The sequence below is a fragment of the Panthera tigris genome, chromosome C1 (assembly GCF_018350195.1).
Source record: "Panthera tigris isolate Pti1 chromosome C1, P.tigris_Pti1_mat1.1, whole genome shotgun sequence".
Taxonomy (NCBI): Eukaryota; Metazoa; Chordata; class Mammalia; order Carnivora; family Felidae; genus Panthera; species Panthera tigris.
Window position 1 is genome coordinate 37,147,080 of NC_056667.1, and position 18,727 is coordinate 37,165,806.

The 18,727-nt window shown below is 37.6% G+C and overlaps 1 protein-coding gene across 7 annotated transcripts in view; it reads right to left on the reverse strand.

Moving 5' to 3' along the window:
* The window catches only part of STIL (STIL centriolar assembly protein), a 77,406-nt gene that overhangs the window by 45,141 nt on the left and 13,538 nt on the right, over positions 1-18,727 (reverse strand). For 3 of the 7 annotated variants that reach the window (XM_042997039.1, XM_042997038.1, XM_042997033.1), the window contains exons 2-11: positions 18,462-18,586; positions 18,242-18,371; positions 17,236-17,448; positions 16,307-16,393; positions 11,899-12,006; positions 9,192-9,304; positions 8,687-8,874; positions 7,085-7,332; positions 4,197-4,280; positions 2,808-2,894 (exon numbers count right to left, since the gene is read on the reverse strand). In XM_042997039.1, the coding sequence (XP_042852973.1) occupies positions 2,808-2,894; positions 4,197-4,280; positions 7,085-7,332; positions 8,687-8,874; positions 9,192-9,304; positions 11,899-12,006; positions 16,307-16,350 (872 nt within the window). In that variant the 5' untranslated portion in view covers positions 16,351-16,393; positions 17,236-17,448; positions 18,242-18,371; positions 18,462-18,586. The remainder of the gene's footprint in view (positions 1-2,807; positions 2,895-4,196; positions 4,281-7,084; positions 7,333-8,686; positions 8,875-9,191; positions 9,305-11,898; positions 12,007-16,306; positions 16,394-17,235; positions 17,449-18,241; positions 18,372-18,461; positions 18,587-18,727) is intronic. The other 4 variants (XM_042997036.1, XM_007077236.3, XM_042997034.1 and 1 more) reach the window with 3 other exon arrangements.

Genomic DNA, 18,727 nt, shown 5'->3' on the forward strand with positions numbered 1-18,727 from the left:
CAAAAGTCAGAGGTTTAACCGACTAAGCCACCTAGGTGCCCCCAGTTTTGTTTTTTTGTTTTTTGTTTTCTTTTTTTAAATAAACTCTACACCTAATGTGGGGCTTGAACTTATGACCCAGAAATCCAGAGTCACATGCTCTACTGACTGAGCCAGCCAGGCGCCCCTATATGCAGATCTTTGAACCTGCATTGTTCAAAGGTCAATTGTATTCGCAATTGCTATTTTTAAAACTTTTTTTTTAGTGTTTATTTATTTTTGAGAGACAGAGCACAAGTGGGGGAGGGACAGAGAGAAGAGGCACAGAACCTGAAGCAGGCTCCAGGCTCTGAGCTGTCCGCACAGAACCTGACACAGTGCTCGAACCTGTGAACCACGAGATCGTGACCTGAGCCGAAGTCGGTCACTTAACAGACTGAGCCATCCAGGCACCCCTGCAATTGCTATTTTTTTATTTGACTATCTTGGATTTCTTCCCATGTCACTATTCTATATTATACCTCAGACCTCTTTATTCTTTTTTTAGTGACTAGCCAGTATTACAATTTATAGTTGTATCATTTTTAACTTCTAAGTGGGTATTTTAATTATTTAAACATTTCATGATTATAAACACTTGATAAAAAACATTCATTTTATTATTCACTATATGACTCAACAAAAATATTTATGAAGTCATCACGAATCCTTAAAACCAGTGCAGATATCCCCTCTTTTCAAAAGTTCACATTAGGCCACTTCACTTTTATAGGAGACTACATTAGGAGAACCTGTTTTTACTAACCAAAAGAAATCTGAAGATTTTTGCTTTTACAATACAAAGGCAAAACCGAAAATAACGTGCAGCATCTGTTTTGCATGAGCCATTACAGAGACAGCACACACTGCATGAGAGGGGCCCCACCAGGCTCCTTCCCCAGGAACCACACTCAGTAGCTCAGTATCGAGCAGTCATAGCTTTGAACTCTATCTGTGAGTATTGTGTTTTATCTCAATTTATTTTGTGCATCCATTAGCAAGACATGACCTAAGGTGTCAGAAAAGCCAGAGAGGTTATTTATTTTCTAGGTCTGGGAACGCTAAAAAATTTTCCCATGTATATTAATGGTAATCTTTGCTTTACATCATTTCAACTTAAGCAAGATTTCATAGAACACTCTGCTCTTTCAAATGGTGGGGGGTGGGAGGGTGGGAATGGGATGACAGCCTGCAGTTAAAAATACTTTTAGAAGGGGCACCTGGGTGGCTCAGTCGGTTAAGTGACCGACTTCAGCTCGGGTCATGATCTCACGGTGCGTGAGTTCGAGCCCCGCGTCGGGCTCTGTGCTGACAGCTCGGAGCCTGGAGCCTGCCTCAGATTCTGTGTCTCTCTCTGTCTCTCTCTGCCCCTCCACTGCTCATGCTCTGTGTCTCTCTGTCTCTCAATAATAAATAAACGTTAAAAAATTAAAAAAAAAATACTTTTAGAAAATAATAAACGAATAAAAACACTTTTAAGTAGTTGTCTCTCCTTGGTAAAACACTGAATGAAAAATAAGTGGGGATACATTACACCCTTAAAAACAAGAAGTGAGTGCTGTAGAGGCAGAATGTGTATTCTGCTCAATTCCTCTCTCTTGGGTCAGACAAGACCACTGTTCAGAATGTTGTAAAGTACCAACCTAAGCTATGCTAAGCAGTGCTAACTCTTCTCTGGTTCAAAGGGCTGGCAGAAATTAAGGAGTTCAGGTATCAAAGAAACTTCCTGGGGCGCCTGGGTGGCTCAGATGGTTAAGCACCTGACTCTTGGACCCTTGATTTCAGCTCAGGTCATGATCTCATGATTTGGGAGTTCAAGCCCCGTGTTGGGCTTTGCACCGTGTCAGCTTGGAGCCTGCTTGGAATTCTCTCTCCCTCTCTCTCTACCCCTACCCCACTCATGCTCTCTCTCTTTCTCTCTCAAAAAAAAGAAATAAAATATTTTTAAAAGTATATTATAGCTACCCAAGGTAGACACAAACCGACCTGGAAATTTTTAATAGACGAGAAAGCTAAGAGGCAAATGTGGTATCACATACAAAATAAAAAATTAAATGAGGAATTGAGGGGCGCCTGGGTGGCTCATTTGGTTGAGTGTCTGACCATGATCTCATGGTTTGTGAGTTCGAGCCCTACATTGGGCTTGGTGCTCTCAGCAAGGAGCCTGCTTTGGATCCTCTGTCCCCCTCTCTCTTTCTGCCCCTCCCCAACTTGCACTCTCTCAAAAATAAATAAAAAAAACATTAAAAAATTAAATGAGGAGTTGAGGTTAGAAAATTTCTTTGTTAGCTCCAATGCTTGTGCTTCAGCTCCAGAAGAAAACTAAACATTTCATCTCAAATATTTCTTAGGGTACCAGTAGTAGCACTGTGTAATTTAATAAAACACAATAAGGCAACAAACTCAAACTCATTTTCAATCACTTAATTGAAAATTGATCTATTTTTAAAATAAGATGCTAGAAGAGATGATTTCTAGGGTTTTTTCCCCACACCTAAAAAATGTATCGTCTATGTTACAGTCCTGTGGTTAGACAAGTAAATTCCTTCACATTTCTAAGTATCCTGCAACCTCACCTTTTTTGTTCTGGTTTTATTCCCATTTCATGTAAGATTTGTTTTTTTTAGTGTGCTTTCTTAGTCTTACAGTTTTTAAGTATTATAAAAATCTTCTGGTATGTAAATGGTATAAAAGTATTAAGGCACTGCATGAATTTTAAATGAGACCAGTAAAATATGAACAGGGGAGAAGGTCAAAATAAAATAACTACAAAATAAAATATCACTTGCCTTTCTTGAATAGAAGAACTGAACATGTATCGTAAGCAGCAAGCCCACACCTGAGGACTATAAATATGTATAATTCCAGACAGCCAACTAAAAGAAAAAATAGAAATTAAAAGCTTAGTAACTTCCAAATTAACACTTAGTGTGCTTTAGATTACCTTCTTCTCAAGGTAATAATATGGCAGAAATTCTTGGTATTCAGCAGCAATACATTTAATGGCTCATAAATATGAAATCTATAAACACCAGATCTCACTAATAATTAAAAGGAATACAGAGATATAGATATAGGTATAGGTATAGATATAGACGCAGACATAGATATAGACACAGACAAAGAGAGTTTCCTCTCTGCCCTATTCTCCCTGAGAGGACAAGAAAATGGTGGGAGACAAAATGGTTAACAATAGAAACTAGGAATCAATTAGAATCAATTAGCCTGGACTAGAAAGAATGGGCTGAATTAGGGAAGAATGAAGTGAGCAGGAGAATATAGTTAGCAAACTATAGGTATTGAGAGGATTAAACGCTGTAACATATATAAGCTGCCCAATACAAGGCTCTTATAGGCATTCACTTGGTATCAATAATCCATAACAAACACTGTACATTTCGTAGTCTACAGAACATTTGTGCCTTCTCATTTTTTAACTCTGCTCATACTAACAGTCCTCCCTTCTATTATCCAAACTCTTCAAGGTCCAGCTCAAATTTGCCTTCTTTAAGAAAATGTCCCTGTCATCTCTCTAATAAATACTAATAACACGCACTGTCTAGATTGCTCATCTCATAATAAATCATATACTTCCTTATTATTTTTCTATTTCTATTTGTATATTTTATTGCCTCACCTTTATTATGAAATTCCTTGGAGAGCTTTAAATCCCAACATAGTACTAATAGTACTATGCATAGGGTAAACACTCAATAAATACTCAAAGAACATACATTTCTGACTGAATCATCTGTCTAAATGTTATTAACCACAAACTCTAAAGAAAACGCCATTCATACTAAAGGGAATTTCTGCAAAAACTGCCTGGCAGTGAATTTTAAAGTGTTATTCTGAGCCCTGGGTTCTTCAAGGTGCCTTGAAGGAAAGGGGGTAGTAATGAAGATTAAAGAAGCGGAGTTCGAAGGCTTCAACTTCAACCAATAGAATTTGACTTTATGTGTTTTATTTATTGGAGTTCTTCCTAAGATTGGGCAAAATATGGTTTTAACTGATTCTGCTATGAAAATAAGAAAACTTAAGAATCATTGGCCTCTGTGGCTTTACAAGGTGACTTAAGTATTAAGTTTATATTCATAGTACAACAGATGAACATGCTTATCATATACATTTGAATACATATGTGGCTAAAAAGGCTGTCATAATAATACAACACTTACATTCCCACTAATGGTAGAGAACAAATCTTGGGATCTGATTCCAGCAAAAGTAATAATTTGCGTGTTTCATCCATGGTAAGATATCTAAACAGAAGAAATTCATGTAAAAACAATTAAGAGTTTGTACTTTCTACCTAAAAGAGATAACCTAAGTACTTGAAGAAGCATATTTTAGGCAGAGAAGATGATTCAAATGAATGTCCCCCCCCCCCAGAGAAAATAGTTCAAAATGTAGAAAAAAGAATTCAGTAATAGAGATTAAAGAGATTTAACATCTTAAATTTCTATTCAAATGGTCATTGAAGATCACACATCTTTTAAAAAATTATGCTCTAAAAGTGTCTGCTCTTTTTAAAAAATTGTGCTCTAAAAGCGTCCGCTTATTTTAATTGGGAATAGTAAAATCAAGGCTGACAATTTCAGATTCAAAGAGGTTTCCCAAAGAGAAGTGGATTTCCTACTACTAGAAATGTTCAAGCATCCAGGTGACTTCACAAGAATGCAGCAGATGTGACTTCTCACTGAAGGTAGCTGAATTAGATGAGTTATGCTCAACCTTCCATGCACTACATTCCTCCAACCATTATCAGAGAACATTAGAACCAACATGACAGAACCTCAAAATTCACTTTTTCCTAAAAGGACATTATACCACATTTATACTCTGTTATTGTTTTATTATTTACAGTAAGGTGGTTTTTTTTTTTACAGTAATCTCTACACCCAACGTGGGGCTTGAACTCAAGACCCCGAGATCTAAAGTCACATGCGCCAACAACCAAGCCAGCCAGGTGCTCCTATTACTGACAGTAAGTTTTAAGGGCATGAATAACGATAGAATTGTCAAGAATTAATTTTATCGTTATGGTTTTTTTTTTAAATTTGAGAGACAGAGCAAGCACGAATGTGTGTACGTTCAAGCCGGGGAAAGGGGCAGAGGCAGAGAGAAAAGAATCTTAAGCAGGCTCCAAGCTCAGTGCAGAGCCCAACGCGGGGCTCAATCCCAGGACCCTGGGATCATGAGCCGAAATCACGAGTTGGACGCTCAACCAACCGAGTCACCCAGGTACCCCTATCATTATGGCTTTAAAACACAAAAATAAAAATACCATTAGTCTTGGTAATACCACTGAGGACATATTTTATTGCTACAATAACCTTAAAACACAAAGATAATGAGTTTTATCGGGCCATGTGACAAGATGATTAAGCCTGAGTTGGCAGGGAGATTTATGGATCAATAATGACACTTAGGGGTGCCTGGCTGGCACAGTCAGTGGAGCATGTGACTCTCGATCTTGGGGTTGTAGGTGCAAGCCCCATGCTGGGCCAAGAGATTATTTAAAAATAAAATCTTAACTAAAAAAATGACACTTAAACCTGCTTTGAAAGCTCTTCTGCCTTCACCATCTGATAAATTTCTATTCTTTAGTTTGGACACACATTCCTGCTTTCCCTGCACTATATATAAGCCCCTATTATGTTTACCTGCATCGTGTTTACGCAAGAATATACTTAACAGACAATAAATATGGTTTTTACCTATTTAATTCTAGTGTATAACACAATACTTATTCCATAATGGATCCTAATAAATATCAGGGTAAATAAATGAATGTGGTCAAGGAAAAGGACAAACGTCACAAATTAAATAAATCTAAGTAGGAAGGGGCTAAGGGAACTAGGTGATTAGACAGAATAGTGAATATCCTGGGTTACTACTAGCATGCCAAGGGGTCACAGAAAGAAAATTCAAAGAAACAGAAATTCATGCTTCACTAGTAGATGGTCATGGGGACTATGAAAAACAAGTTCATTTTTCTGGCTAATTTTAGCACAAATTCCCATATCCCAACTGAGAAGCATTTTATTATCCCAAGAGAATCAAATGTTTCACTAAATTCATATACCTTTTATCACTATCACCTCTGACCATACCATGACTTTGGAACACACACTTTTTCCTTTGTACCGCTCCAGCCAGAAAGGCGCTCTGGTCAGCCTTTGGGACTCAAAAATAGGACTTTTCTTGCTATTCCAGGGACCCTCTGAAAAGAAAACCCTCTCTTTTTCTTTTCCTCTTTTGAAGAGGCATTTTTAGATTGGACTTAGAGTGGAGTGTATCTTGGCAAACACTTTTGGCTCTAGAGACCTAACAGGAACTAGGGTGGAGTCACTGGCAAAGGAAGCCAGAAGCGAACTGCTTAGACTTTAAAGCAGAGGGTGCTTACATTGTCTAACCTAACTCAGGAAACAACGGATAAAGAAAGTGGATGAGGATCCAGGGAAGTATCCCTGCTGAGGGTCAGAAAGCATGCAATTTGGCTTTCCGTCCCTCAAAAACTAAGAGCGGTGATAGGAAGCTGGAGAGAATGCTGCTCTAGCTCTGTGGGGAAACTTCACCCTCCAGTGGCTGACAATTTGGCAAGCAAGAGTACTACGAAGTTTGATTTAGCAATCTCCTTTCTCTCTCTGCAGTGCTCACTATTATTCACAATTAATACTGCAAGTTATTAAAAAAAAAAAATTCAGCCTCTATTAGGCTCATAGTCAGATTATAGCTTAAAAAAGAAAAAGACAAAGACAAAAAGATGATAACCCAAAACTCGGCAAAATACAAAGGGTAAAATGACATGGAGGATAATCTCTCCTATTTTCAAATTACAAAATACAACCAATTTTTAATATAAATTTTACCGGTAATTTTTCTTGGGGTGATAGGCACAACTCTGAACTACATTCAACAAAATTTAACATCACATTTTAACCTTCTTTGGTTATTTATCTAGCCACGACAGATCTCTGACATGTAAACTGAATGCACAAATATTTCACATGAAAATATACTAATGTGACCAATATTTAAAATTAATTTCTCTCTTACTTACCCATATTTATAGGTACCTTGAACTTGAGAAATATTCAGATTACTGCTCAAGTTTCTTGCCAGGGCTGTTGGAATAATGGGGATGGGCTTCACAGGTGTGCATTTAAAAGTATGCGCTAGAGTTACTGCTGCCCAATGCAAGTCCAAATCCACATTGTCCAAACTTTCCCTGGAACTGATATGAGCTCTTAGGGAAAGCAGTTTACCACAATCCAAGGAATCTTTGCTACATACATGGTGCTGCAGAGCCTGAAGAATCAATATTATACAATTATTTTAAAACTGTGAGGGGAGGGAAATAAAAAATAAAACTTTTTTTTTTTTAAGTAGGCTCCACACCCAGTATGGAGCCCAACACAGGGCTTGAACTCACCACCTTGACATCAAGACCTGAGCTGAGATCAAGAGTTGGACACTTAACCAACTAAGCCACCCAAGTGCTCCATTAAAAAATAAAACTTTGAGGAGCACCTGGGGAGCTCAGTTGGCTAAGCATCTCACTTCAGCTCAAGTCATGATCTCGTGGTTCGTGAGTTCGAGCCCCACGTCTGGCTCGCTGAGGAGAGCACAGAGCCCACTTCAGATCCTCTATCTCCCTCTCTCTGCCCCTCCCCACTCACACTCTCTCAAAAATAAACATTAAAAAAACTTTTTTTGATATAAAAAAATAAAAAAATGAAACTTTGAAATTTGTCCATATCTCTAAAGGCTTTGTTTCATACTGGTGCATATATACACATATATACCTTGGATTAACAAAATTAAACAATTTCTGATTTGTGATATTTCAATTCTCTCATTTCTTCCATGTGACCAAAAAGTTACATGCATAATTATGTCAAAGCAAGTAAGAATTACTGTACCAAGCTCCATCATCTATTGCCAGATGTGCCAGCAGCATTTCAAATTCTTATCAGAGAATGTCACTTCCAATAAACATTCATCACATGAAAAAAATGAATGTTAAACTAACTCTGACTCAATTCAGAAAACCTAAAGTCCATTCTTTGATTATTTTCTTATTGCCCTAAAGTGTCAGGTCAGTTCTTCCTGCATAGTTGCTCATGCCCACTGTGTCCTTCCTAGACTCGGCCACCACTCTAGAAGCTAATTACACCCTAATACACATCTGACTGTTGCAATGGCTTACCTACTCTCTCTGACTTCAGTCAGGCTGCCATATCAAATAAACTATCCTTGATTTCATATTATCTCCTCTTTTCAGAAACTTTCAATGACTCTTCATGGCCCATATAACAAACGTCAAATTCCTCAGCCTGGCAGATAAGGCTCTCTATAATCTGGCCAAGCTCATAGTCCAATCTGATTGCCCACAAACACAGCAAAAATCTACATCCTTAATATGACCCTGAGCACATCCTGCACTTTGTTATCTTGGCCATATTGCTTCCCCTTCTGGAATGCTACCCATATTACCTCCCCAGAATTTCTACCCTCAGAAACCACATTTAACTGTATTTTAACAACAATCAGAAATTATTATGAATACTTGTTAAATATGGGTTTATTGAAATACAACACAGGACACATAATTTGATACTTGTGTTGAACTAAGAATAATCAAGTTATCAACAAATCCCACCTTAAAAGCTGAACTGAAGTCATCTGCATCATGAACTATTACTTCTTTTGAACAAAGTCCATGGGTATAAATTTTGCAAGGAATCACAAAGTCCCCAGGAAGAGCAGCAGTAGGGGTTCTTTCTAAGCATTCAGGTACTTCTCGACCAGGATCAAAACGATCTACTGTCAATGTCACACTTTCTTCATCTGAAGAACAAAAATAGCAGTTATTATTATAGCATGACAATAAAAATTTGAAATCAACCAAGCCAGCCTACAACTACAGCAAAGCATTTTGTTCATAGCAATAGTACACTAAACTCTTATTTTAAAAAATGACTTGCATATACATTCTTCCATGTTAGCAGACTATGAAGTCTGTGATGGGTAGTGTCAAGTTTTACTTACCTTTGTAACCTTGGTATACAGCAAAGAAAATAAGCACGAAGAATATTACAATAATTGGATGAATTCAAAAGACAAATTCTATTATAGTTATAAAAATATTTTTTTAAATATATTACCTTCATCTACTATGAGAGAACCAAGTAAAAAGCATGGCAGGTTTTTTTTATTCTGCTTAGCATGACGATAAGCAAGTCGGATGGTCTTTTCAGTTACCACAAGCTTTGGATTTCTGAAAAATAACAGAAGTCTTTTATGAATGTGATAGATCTGATATCCTAGAAAACCCTCCTGCCATGATAATGCCTAAAATATAACACACATCTTTTAATATGTACAGAAAAATCATTGTTGGGGTGCCTGGGTGGATCAGTCAGTTAAGCATCCAATTCTTGATTTCTGCTCAGGTCACGATCTCACTGTGAGATTGGGTCCTATATGGGGCTCTATGCTTCAGCACAGAGCTTGTTTGGCATTCTCTCTTTCCCTCTCTCTCTCAAAACACATAAACTTAAAAAAAAAAAAAAAAAGAAAAATCATTGTTGAGAAATCCTAGGATCAAAAATGGGCAGGAGGTGGGGAATGGGTAGAGAGAGCTGCCTGGAAACCAGGATTGTAACAAACAGACACTGAAGATATCGTTGTTCTCTGAGTCTTTGCTTAATTTTATGAACCAGAGCAAGGATCAAGAAACTATGAGGCCAGGCTCCTGTTTTTAGAAATAAGGTTTGATTAAAATATCACATCCATTTGTTTACATATTGTCTATGGACTTCAGATACTAGCATTATTGAATCCAAAATATACAAAAATACAATTCAAATGTGTAAAAGCATATAAAAGGGACTCTAAAATACGGTCAAGGAAGAAGATACTATCAAAAAGACTAGGCAGGGGCACCTGGATGGCTCAATTGGTTAAGCTTTCAAATTTTAGCTCAAGTCTTGATCTCAGGGTCTTGAGTTCAAGCCCCATATTGGGATCTATGGTCATAAAGCCTACTCAAAAACAAACAAACAAAACTAGGCAAACTTATAAAAAGAACCACAAAGGACCTGCAGAAATAAAAATATAATCAATTAAAGACTCAATATAATGAACTGGGGATAGGTACATGAATTTTTATTATTATTTTATAAACTCTGCATAAGTATTATAAACAATCATATATATAGTATACTTCCACATTTAAAAAACCTAAATGAACAGGTTAAATGGTAACAAAGTACACTTAAAGAGAAAATTAGCAGCTGAAGAAAAAAACATTGTAGCAAAGACAAATAACAACAAAAAATATAAAAGATAGGTCAAGAGACATTAAGAATGAACAAGTCTAGGGGCGCCTGGGTGGCGCAGTCGGCTAAGCGTCCGACTTCAGCCAGGTCACGATCTCGCGGTCCGTGAGTTCGAGCCCCGCGTCAGGCTCTGGGCTGATGGCTCAGAGCCTGGAGTCTGTTTCCGATTCTGTGTCTCCCTCTCTCTCTGCCCCTCCCCCGTTCATGCTCTGTCTCTCTCTGTGCCAAAAATAAATAAAAAACGTTGAAAAAAAAATTTAAAAAAAAAAAAAAAGAATGAACAAGTCTAAGAAATATTTAATTGAACTTTCACAAGACTGTTTTTTATCAATGATACTATCCTTCTGTGCCATCTGGTCTAGAACTTAAATACTTTGTGACTTGTATCTCTCCTTTATTCGACTGAATCCATCATCAAATGCTACAAGCTATTTTCTCAAAATACCGGTTTCATTCTTTCCTTTTGATCTCAGTACTGCTACACTGCTCTAAACCCTTATAATAGCTCCCGTTTATTGAATACTTCCTATGTTCCAGGCACCATGCCAACTGCTGCTTTACAGAGTCTGTCTCATTTAATCCTTACAAGAGTGCTATGAAACAGGTATCATTATTCCCATTTTATAAATAAGGAAACTGATCCTTGCCTACTTTACTGAGGTTGCATACATAAGTGGTAGAATCAGGATTTGACCCTCTAGGCAGTCTGACTCCAGTTATGGCACCTTAAACAAGCCACTGTGGCATAAATCTATGTTGCTTAGATTACAAAAAATCATCTCACAGCCAGGCTAACTCTAGGCTCTCCCCACTATGACCCATCCTTCTTAGAATTCTGCTATTAACAAATAACTCCCTTACATACAAAATCGCAGTGAATCTCTATCTTCTATTAGTTTAAGTCTAAGCTGTTATGTCTTTCTTTCAAGATCCTGGTTATAACCATATTTTACAGTCCTTCTAACATGATCTATCCACTCAAAATCAGTTCAATCTTCTCAATGCTCTACAAAGGTATTTATCATATTTTGTCTTTTGAATTCCTATAAGACTTAGAACTTTAGATCTGCGAGTATTTTAACTGTGAAATTAATATTACTCCTCAAAAGCATAAGAAATAGATTTAGGGACCCTGGGTGGCTCAGTGGTTAAGAAACAGACTTTGGCTCAGGTCATGATCTTGTGATTCATGAGTCCGAGCCCTGCGTTGGGCTCTGTGCTGACAACTCAGAGCCTGGAGCCTACTTCAGATTCTGTGTCTCCCTCACTCTCTGCCCCTCCCCTGCTCACGCTATCTCAATCTCTCTCAATCTCTCTCTCTCAAAGAATGAACCAACATTAAAAAAAAAAATTTTTTTTTTAAAGAAAAGAAACGGATTTAAGAAGTAGCAGAAGGGATAATTTGTTTGAGAGGAGCTTCTGAATGGAAAAGTTAAAAAAAATGAATTAGTCATAGTAATCAACTTCGCCTTACACATCCTTTCGACTCCTGTTTATACTGGTTTGATCTGAAAAGAGACACATCTTATACCTGTAGTAATTGAGGTGTAAACAGATGAAATCTCCTATTGGCATTGGGTTCCAAAGTGCACATTTTGATGGAGGAAAGTGGAAAGGTACCATTCTGCTTGTAGGAAACCTTTAAAAAGAAATTTAAATCAAAGCACAATGAAAAGCAAACTTGGCAGAAATTTTATAAGAAAGAGTTTAAAGTTAAATGATGAGGGGGCACCTGGGTTAAGTGTCTGACTCCTGATTCTGGGTAGGTCATGATCTCATGGTCGTGAGATCAAGCCTCATATTGCACTCTGTGCTGAGCATGGGGCCTGCTTGGGATTCTCTCTCTCTGACTCTCCCCTGCTCACCCAGTGTGCTCATATGCACTCACTCTCTCAAAATAAATAAACACTAAAAAAAAAAAAAAAACAGAGTTAAATGATGAGGCTTATCAAACTACTTTTGTAATTTAAATTTTGTTTAATGTTTATTTATTTTTGAGACAGACAGAGACAGAGTATGAATGGGGGGAGGGCAGAGAGAGAGAGGCAGACACAGAATCCGAAGCAAGCTCCAGGCTCCGAGCTGTCAGCACAGAGCACAGCACAGAGGGGCTTGAACTCGCAGACCGTGAGACCATGACCCGAGCCAAAGTCGGATGCTTAACCGACTGAGCCACCCAGGTGACCATTTTCATAATTTTAAAAGAGCTTAAAAATATTTTTTAAAAGTTAAAAAAAAAAAAAGTAACTTTATTTCAAGAGAATAAGTATTCAAAATTTAGGTATAGCTTTTCCCTATCCTTTTTTTCCTATGCATACAGAAATTTATGTACACATGTTTAAAAAAAAAAAAAAAAAAACCAGGAGGGGTGCCTGGCTGGTTGTCAGTAGAGCATGCAACTCTTGATCTCAGTGTCAGAGTTCAAGCCCCACATTGGGCATGGTGCCTACTTAAAAAAAAAAAAAAAAAAAGCAATTGGTAGCATCCATTCTATATATCCTTTTTAAATAACAGAGAAATAAGTATAAACCATGAATTTACATTTAAATTTAAAATTAGAGGCACCTGGGTGGCTCAGTCAGTTGGGCGTCCAACTTTGGCTCAGGTGATGATCTCACAGCTCGTGGGTTAGTGCCCTGAGTCAGGCTCTGTGCTGACAGCTTAGAGCCTGGAGCCTACTTCGGATTCTGTGTCTCCCTCACTCTCTCTGTCCCTCCCCTGCTTGTGCTCTGTCTCTCTCTCTCTCTCTCTCTCTCTCTCTCTCAAAAATAAATAAACATTAAAAAAAATTAAATTTAAAACTAAAATGCTATCCTTCTGAATTAATTTCTAGATAGTATCTAATAAAATTATGAAAAGCACAAAAACTTAATACAGTCTTTATTTTTCAGTGGTTCCAAACTTGGTATCTTGGGTCCTATCACTTAAGTTTAATTACTGAAGCATCAAAAGGACATCATTATAATTCCTTAGCAAAGACTCTAGAGGCAGTGTAAAGCAAGGCTTCAATGTTAAATCATACAGAGTGCCATCACAAAGTTTATTTTACATAAGTGAGTGACAGGAGAACACCACAATAAGAAAAAACAATGGAAAGAAAGGACTGGGGAAAAAATAGCTGGTCACACATAATTAAAGCAAGAAAGGGACGCTTGCCAGGCTCAGTCAGAAGAGCATGTGATTCTTGATCTTGGAGTCATAAGTTCAAGCCCCACATAGGTATAGAGATTACTTAAAAATAAAATCTTTAAGGGGCGCCGGGGCAGCTCAGTCAGTGAGGCATCTGACTCGACTTCGGCTCAGGTCATGGTTTCAGTTCTGAGACTGAGCCCCACGTTGGCATCCATGCCCAGCATGGAGCCTGCTTAAGGTTTGTTTTCTCCCTCCCTCCCTCCCTCCCTCTCTCTCTCTCTCTCTCTCTGTCTCCCCCCCACCCTGCCCCTTTCCCACCCAAGTGCACTCTCTCAAAAAAATTTTTTTGTTTTATTTAAAAAATTAATAAAATCTTTAAAAAGAAGTAAAAAAAAATCAGGAAAGTTCTGACAGTGTATCATGTATTAAGGATACCTTATTCTAGACTCTAGACCTTACTTTTACATTATCAACTGATGAAGCTTCTCAACTAAAATACTAGTCTCATTTTACTGATTACCTACTACTGAGCACTTTACGTACACAGGCATCCTACTGAGCACTTTACACAGTATGTCTCACTAAAACTATTCTAGAAACATTTTATTATCCATTTTATAGATAAAAAACTGTAACTTTCCTAACTTCATACAACAATTAAGTAGCAAAGCTGGGATCTTAATCTAAGTGTGGCTAATTTGGAGTTTATACTTCTAAAAGCTGAATGGTATAGTGCTTTAGAACCTGGGTTCAAATTCTCGCTCTACCACATTGCTAGCTGTATGTTTTCAAATCCACGTCTAATTTGAATTCATAATATCTATGAGAAGGATTTTTAATCTCCTTTTTTGAAATGAGGCCATAGTCTGAAATTGAGAAATCTGTTCAAGGTCACAAAGCTAGTAAGTAACAAACAGTTTATCTATGTTTCTATATCTAATATATTTATCACTTATCAATTGAGAGGCAGTATGATGTGGTGGGTGAAAGCAAAATGTGGTGGAAGTCAATTGTTTAGGTCTGAAAACTTGTTCCAAAATCTGTTAGCTGTGTGACCTTGATCACATTACTTATGTCTCTGTGCCTCAGTTTCCTCATCTGCTGAACAGAATAATACTGGTATCTCCTGGTAGTTACACTGAATATTAAATGAGTCAATATATGTAAAGGTTTAGAGTAGAAGTCACATAAGGTTTAAATCCTGGCTATAACACTTACCAACTGTATAACTTTGGGTTGGTTAATCTCTCCACACTATAGTTTCCTCATTTAAAAAAAAGGCGGGGGGGGGGGGGGACTGGATAATAACAGTACCTACACCTCATAGATTTGTTGTGAGGATTAAATAAGAATAGTGCAGGTAATGTGCTTAGCACAGTACCTGGCACATAGCAAAATTTCAAGAAATGCTGCTATTAGTCCTTTTCTTAATCTAAGGTATGCAGGTAGACTTTAGAGGCACAAACAAAATTTTTGATAACAAAATTTTGTGGTACAACATTTTACAGGTATGCATATAAGAGTTTTTTCTTAGGGAAGGGGATTCATGTTATCAGATATTCAAAGGAGTCTGTAACCCCAAATTAACTCAGAACTGCTGCTCTAAAGCCCAGAGATTACTGAAAATCAGAGGTCATTAAGTTAAAAAAAACAAGAGTTGAGTATTTTAGGAATAATCAGTTTATTTTTAATTTTTTTTTAAGTAATCCCTACACTATGTGTGGGGCTCAAACTCATGACCCCAAAATCAAGAGTTGCATAACCTACAGATTGAGCCAGCCAGGTGCCCCAGGCAAAATGTGTAGTTACCTAGAATGTAAGGCATGAATCTGACTCAATAATATATCTTACCTGGAATATAAGAAATGAATTTGACTCAATAATAAATAAAAAAGAGAACGTATTGACTTGTTGCAAGCACAACAAGTTCTTTCAAAGAACAGAAGTTGACAGATTTTCAAATAACAGGTGGCAGTAGGATAAAACAGAAGGGTCAAAATTAAGCAAAAGGATTATGATAGCCTCTTTGGGTTATGTTTCCCATTGTCTTCAAAAACACCTGGCACAAAAGAAAAATACTGAGAATGAAGGTAACTCATGGATGTAGTTATAGTTTAGAAGAAAAAAAATTCACATGTCACCGTTAATTGTTCCTCCCTGGGGGAAAAAAAGAATAATGAATGATCAAACAGCTGCATAACACAAGCCAATTTGCCTTGTCCCCATAGTATTGACAGATTGCGAAAATTAGGGGACAGGTGGCAAGCTCCTCCTTCCTATTCCACACGAGTGGGGAAAGGCTTAGGGACATTTAAAGAAACTTGGTACATCCAATGTGCAATTTTTCCCATCAAGGATTAGGGTTTAAACAAGGGAAGGAACCTAACCACTTTCTCATTTGTCTAGGATGTAAATAAGTATGTACGTGATTTTTAGCCCCAAGAAATCAGGTTCTGTTTCCCATCAATAAAGATGCTCTGTGAAACCAAAAAAAAAGGAGGTAGGAATGAAACTGATATTTACTAAGTGCCTACTATGTACCAGACCCTTTATTTTAGTGTTCTTATTTAATACTTCACAATAATCTTCTGTTACATAGAGATTACTATCCCCCATTTACAGATGAGGAAATTGAGGCTTAGAGAATTAATTAACTTGATCAAGGTCACCCACCTACCAAGTGGTAGAGCTAGGATATGGAACCAGATTTTCCCAATTGGAAAGTTTGGTTTTTTTTCCCATTCCAACCTATCTTTCCAACTTATGAGAAGCAGTTAAAAAAACATTTTGTGAAACGATTTCTATACCTGGTATTCATCTGGGGCCCTGTAAGAGGATATCTAGGCTCCATGATAGTTGGTGAATGATGTATTCAATATCAAATGCTCAGTATCCTAAAGAAGTAAAGAGAATGTTACTAATGAGTGACAAAAAAAAAAAAAAAAAAAGAAATACGATTTAACCACATATTAACGGAAGTGTAGGCAAAATTAGGTAACTTATATTAAGTACTTTCATTTATAGAATAGTAAGATAAAATGCTCATGGATTCTGAACATTTTCATACTTTCTAGTCATTTTGCCTATAAATTAATATTAACATTTATTCTAGGCAGCAATACCTACCAATGTATCTATTCATTAAGGAAAGCACAGATTCTGGGTTACCTGGGTGGCTCAGTCAGTTAAGTGCCCAACTTCAGCTCAGGTCATGATCTCAAGGTCTGTGAGTTCAAGCCCTGCATCAGGCTCTCTGCTGTCAGTGCAGAGCCTGCTTCAGATCCTCTGTCCCCTCGGCACCCCCCCCACCCCGCCCCTTTCCCACTCACATTCTCTCAATGATACATAAACATTATAAAAAAATAAAGAAAAGCACAGATTCTTAAAAAAAAGAAGAAGAAAAAAGAATGAAAGAAAAGCACAGATTCTGTTCACAAGATCCTCATAACCATTTAGTAAGCTAGGTATAGTAGGGCAGGCAATACTTAATACATGAAATTTTGACCAAAAGTGTCATAATATTCAGAAAACCACAAAACAGGACATAGGGACAACTTGAACTAGATATTTACTGGATCTGTAATGAGGTTAACAAATGTTAAATTTCATGGAGATGGAAGACAAATATTACATCCCCACAAACTGACTTGTTCCCGTGAAAAATCAGTGGTCTTTGTTTGGCTGCACATGCCCTCTCTGGGTACTTCTTTTCCACTGCCATTGCTTCCACACCCACCTGTACATAGCAAACTTTCAGCTTCCATCTCTCTTCTAAGTTTCAAAACTGTATTTCTAATTGCCCGCTGGGTATCTTCATTTAAATATTATCAAAGCAAAATACAGGGCTAGTCCTTTCTTTACAGTTCAGTATTTCCTATACTCTTTTATTAGGTCTTAGAGTTCTTTAGGCTCTGTACATTTCACTTCAATTTTAGCAAGAAGGAATCGTCTGAAGCAAGATAAGAGAGGAGAGTTACGAATGCAGGTGCAGAAGAGATTTTTCAGACAAAGCCAGAGGCTGAAATTATTTACTATAATAAAATCTTATTGAAAGTGCTCTTGTAAGGTTGATAAAAAGTCCCTCTTGGAGACATCTGGACTTCATGCATCTTCTATAGAATGAAGGCTTTAAACTTGAAAGCCCTTCTACACCACTTGGTTGTTACGGATAACAGTATTCAGACTGATAACTAACTGTAGGTAATATATAAAGTGCCATCTTTCTTCAGTAAACAAGAATCTTAAACTTGTCTCTTCTTCCTTTATGTATTAGGATAAAAAAATAATGTTGACCTATTTCTCATATTTAAACAATACATGAGTTTATTTTTACAGTATCACGTAAGCAGTGAAAGCTAGTGAAACTGAACCCACACAACACCTATACCTAGCAAAATATATTCCCCTCGGATAATGGCATGCATCATGGTTTATCAAAATGGAAACCCTGAAGGCATCCTTACCTCTTCTTCCTCCCTCTTTCCCACATAAATTCTGTCTTTCCATCTCTACCACGGTAGTTCCTGACTACATCAACTCTCACCAGATTTACTGAAAAGTCCCCACAGTGCTCCTAGAAGGGTATTTATGCATATCTGACCAAATTACTGTCCCTGCTTTAAAAGCTGATGGCTCTTGTTTAAATACAGAACAAAACACCTCCACGATCTGGCCCCACTCTACTATTCCAACCTTATCCCTCATCCACTCATCCTACATTCCAATCAAATTGAACTACTTACAATCCCCCGAGTTTGGGTGTCTTTTGCACAGGCTGTCCCTTTAACTTGAAACGTCTTGGTAAATCCCCCTCATCCTTCACAATCCAAATCGAATGTCACTTCCTCTGGAAAACCATCTCCTAAACACCGCCTGTGTTCACACACATAACATTTTCACACTTTATTGTTCACACATTACTCCCAGTAGACCGCGAACTGCAAACACTAACTGATCCCTTACCAAGAAGCCATCTGAATTAGATGTGAGAAACACAGGAGCGAACATGCAGGGCTTCAGTCCACAAATTTTCATAGTAAAAACACCTTTAAATGGCACGTTATCGACCGCAAACCTCTTTCACATACCTAAGGACAAACGATTCATAGGAAATTCACGGTCCGCTTAGTTTATTTCTTCCACTAGTTCCCCTTCACGTCATCAGCCCCAGGCTCCAGGAGCACTGAGAAGCCACCACAAGGCCCTGAATGTAGCCCACCGTCCTTCTC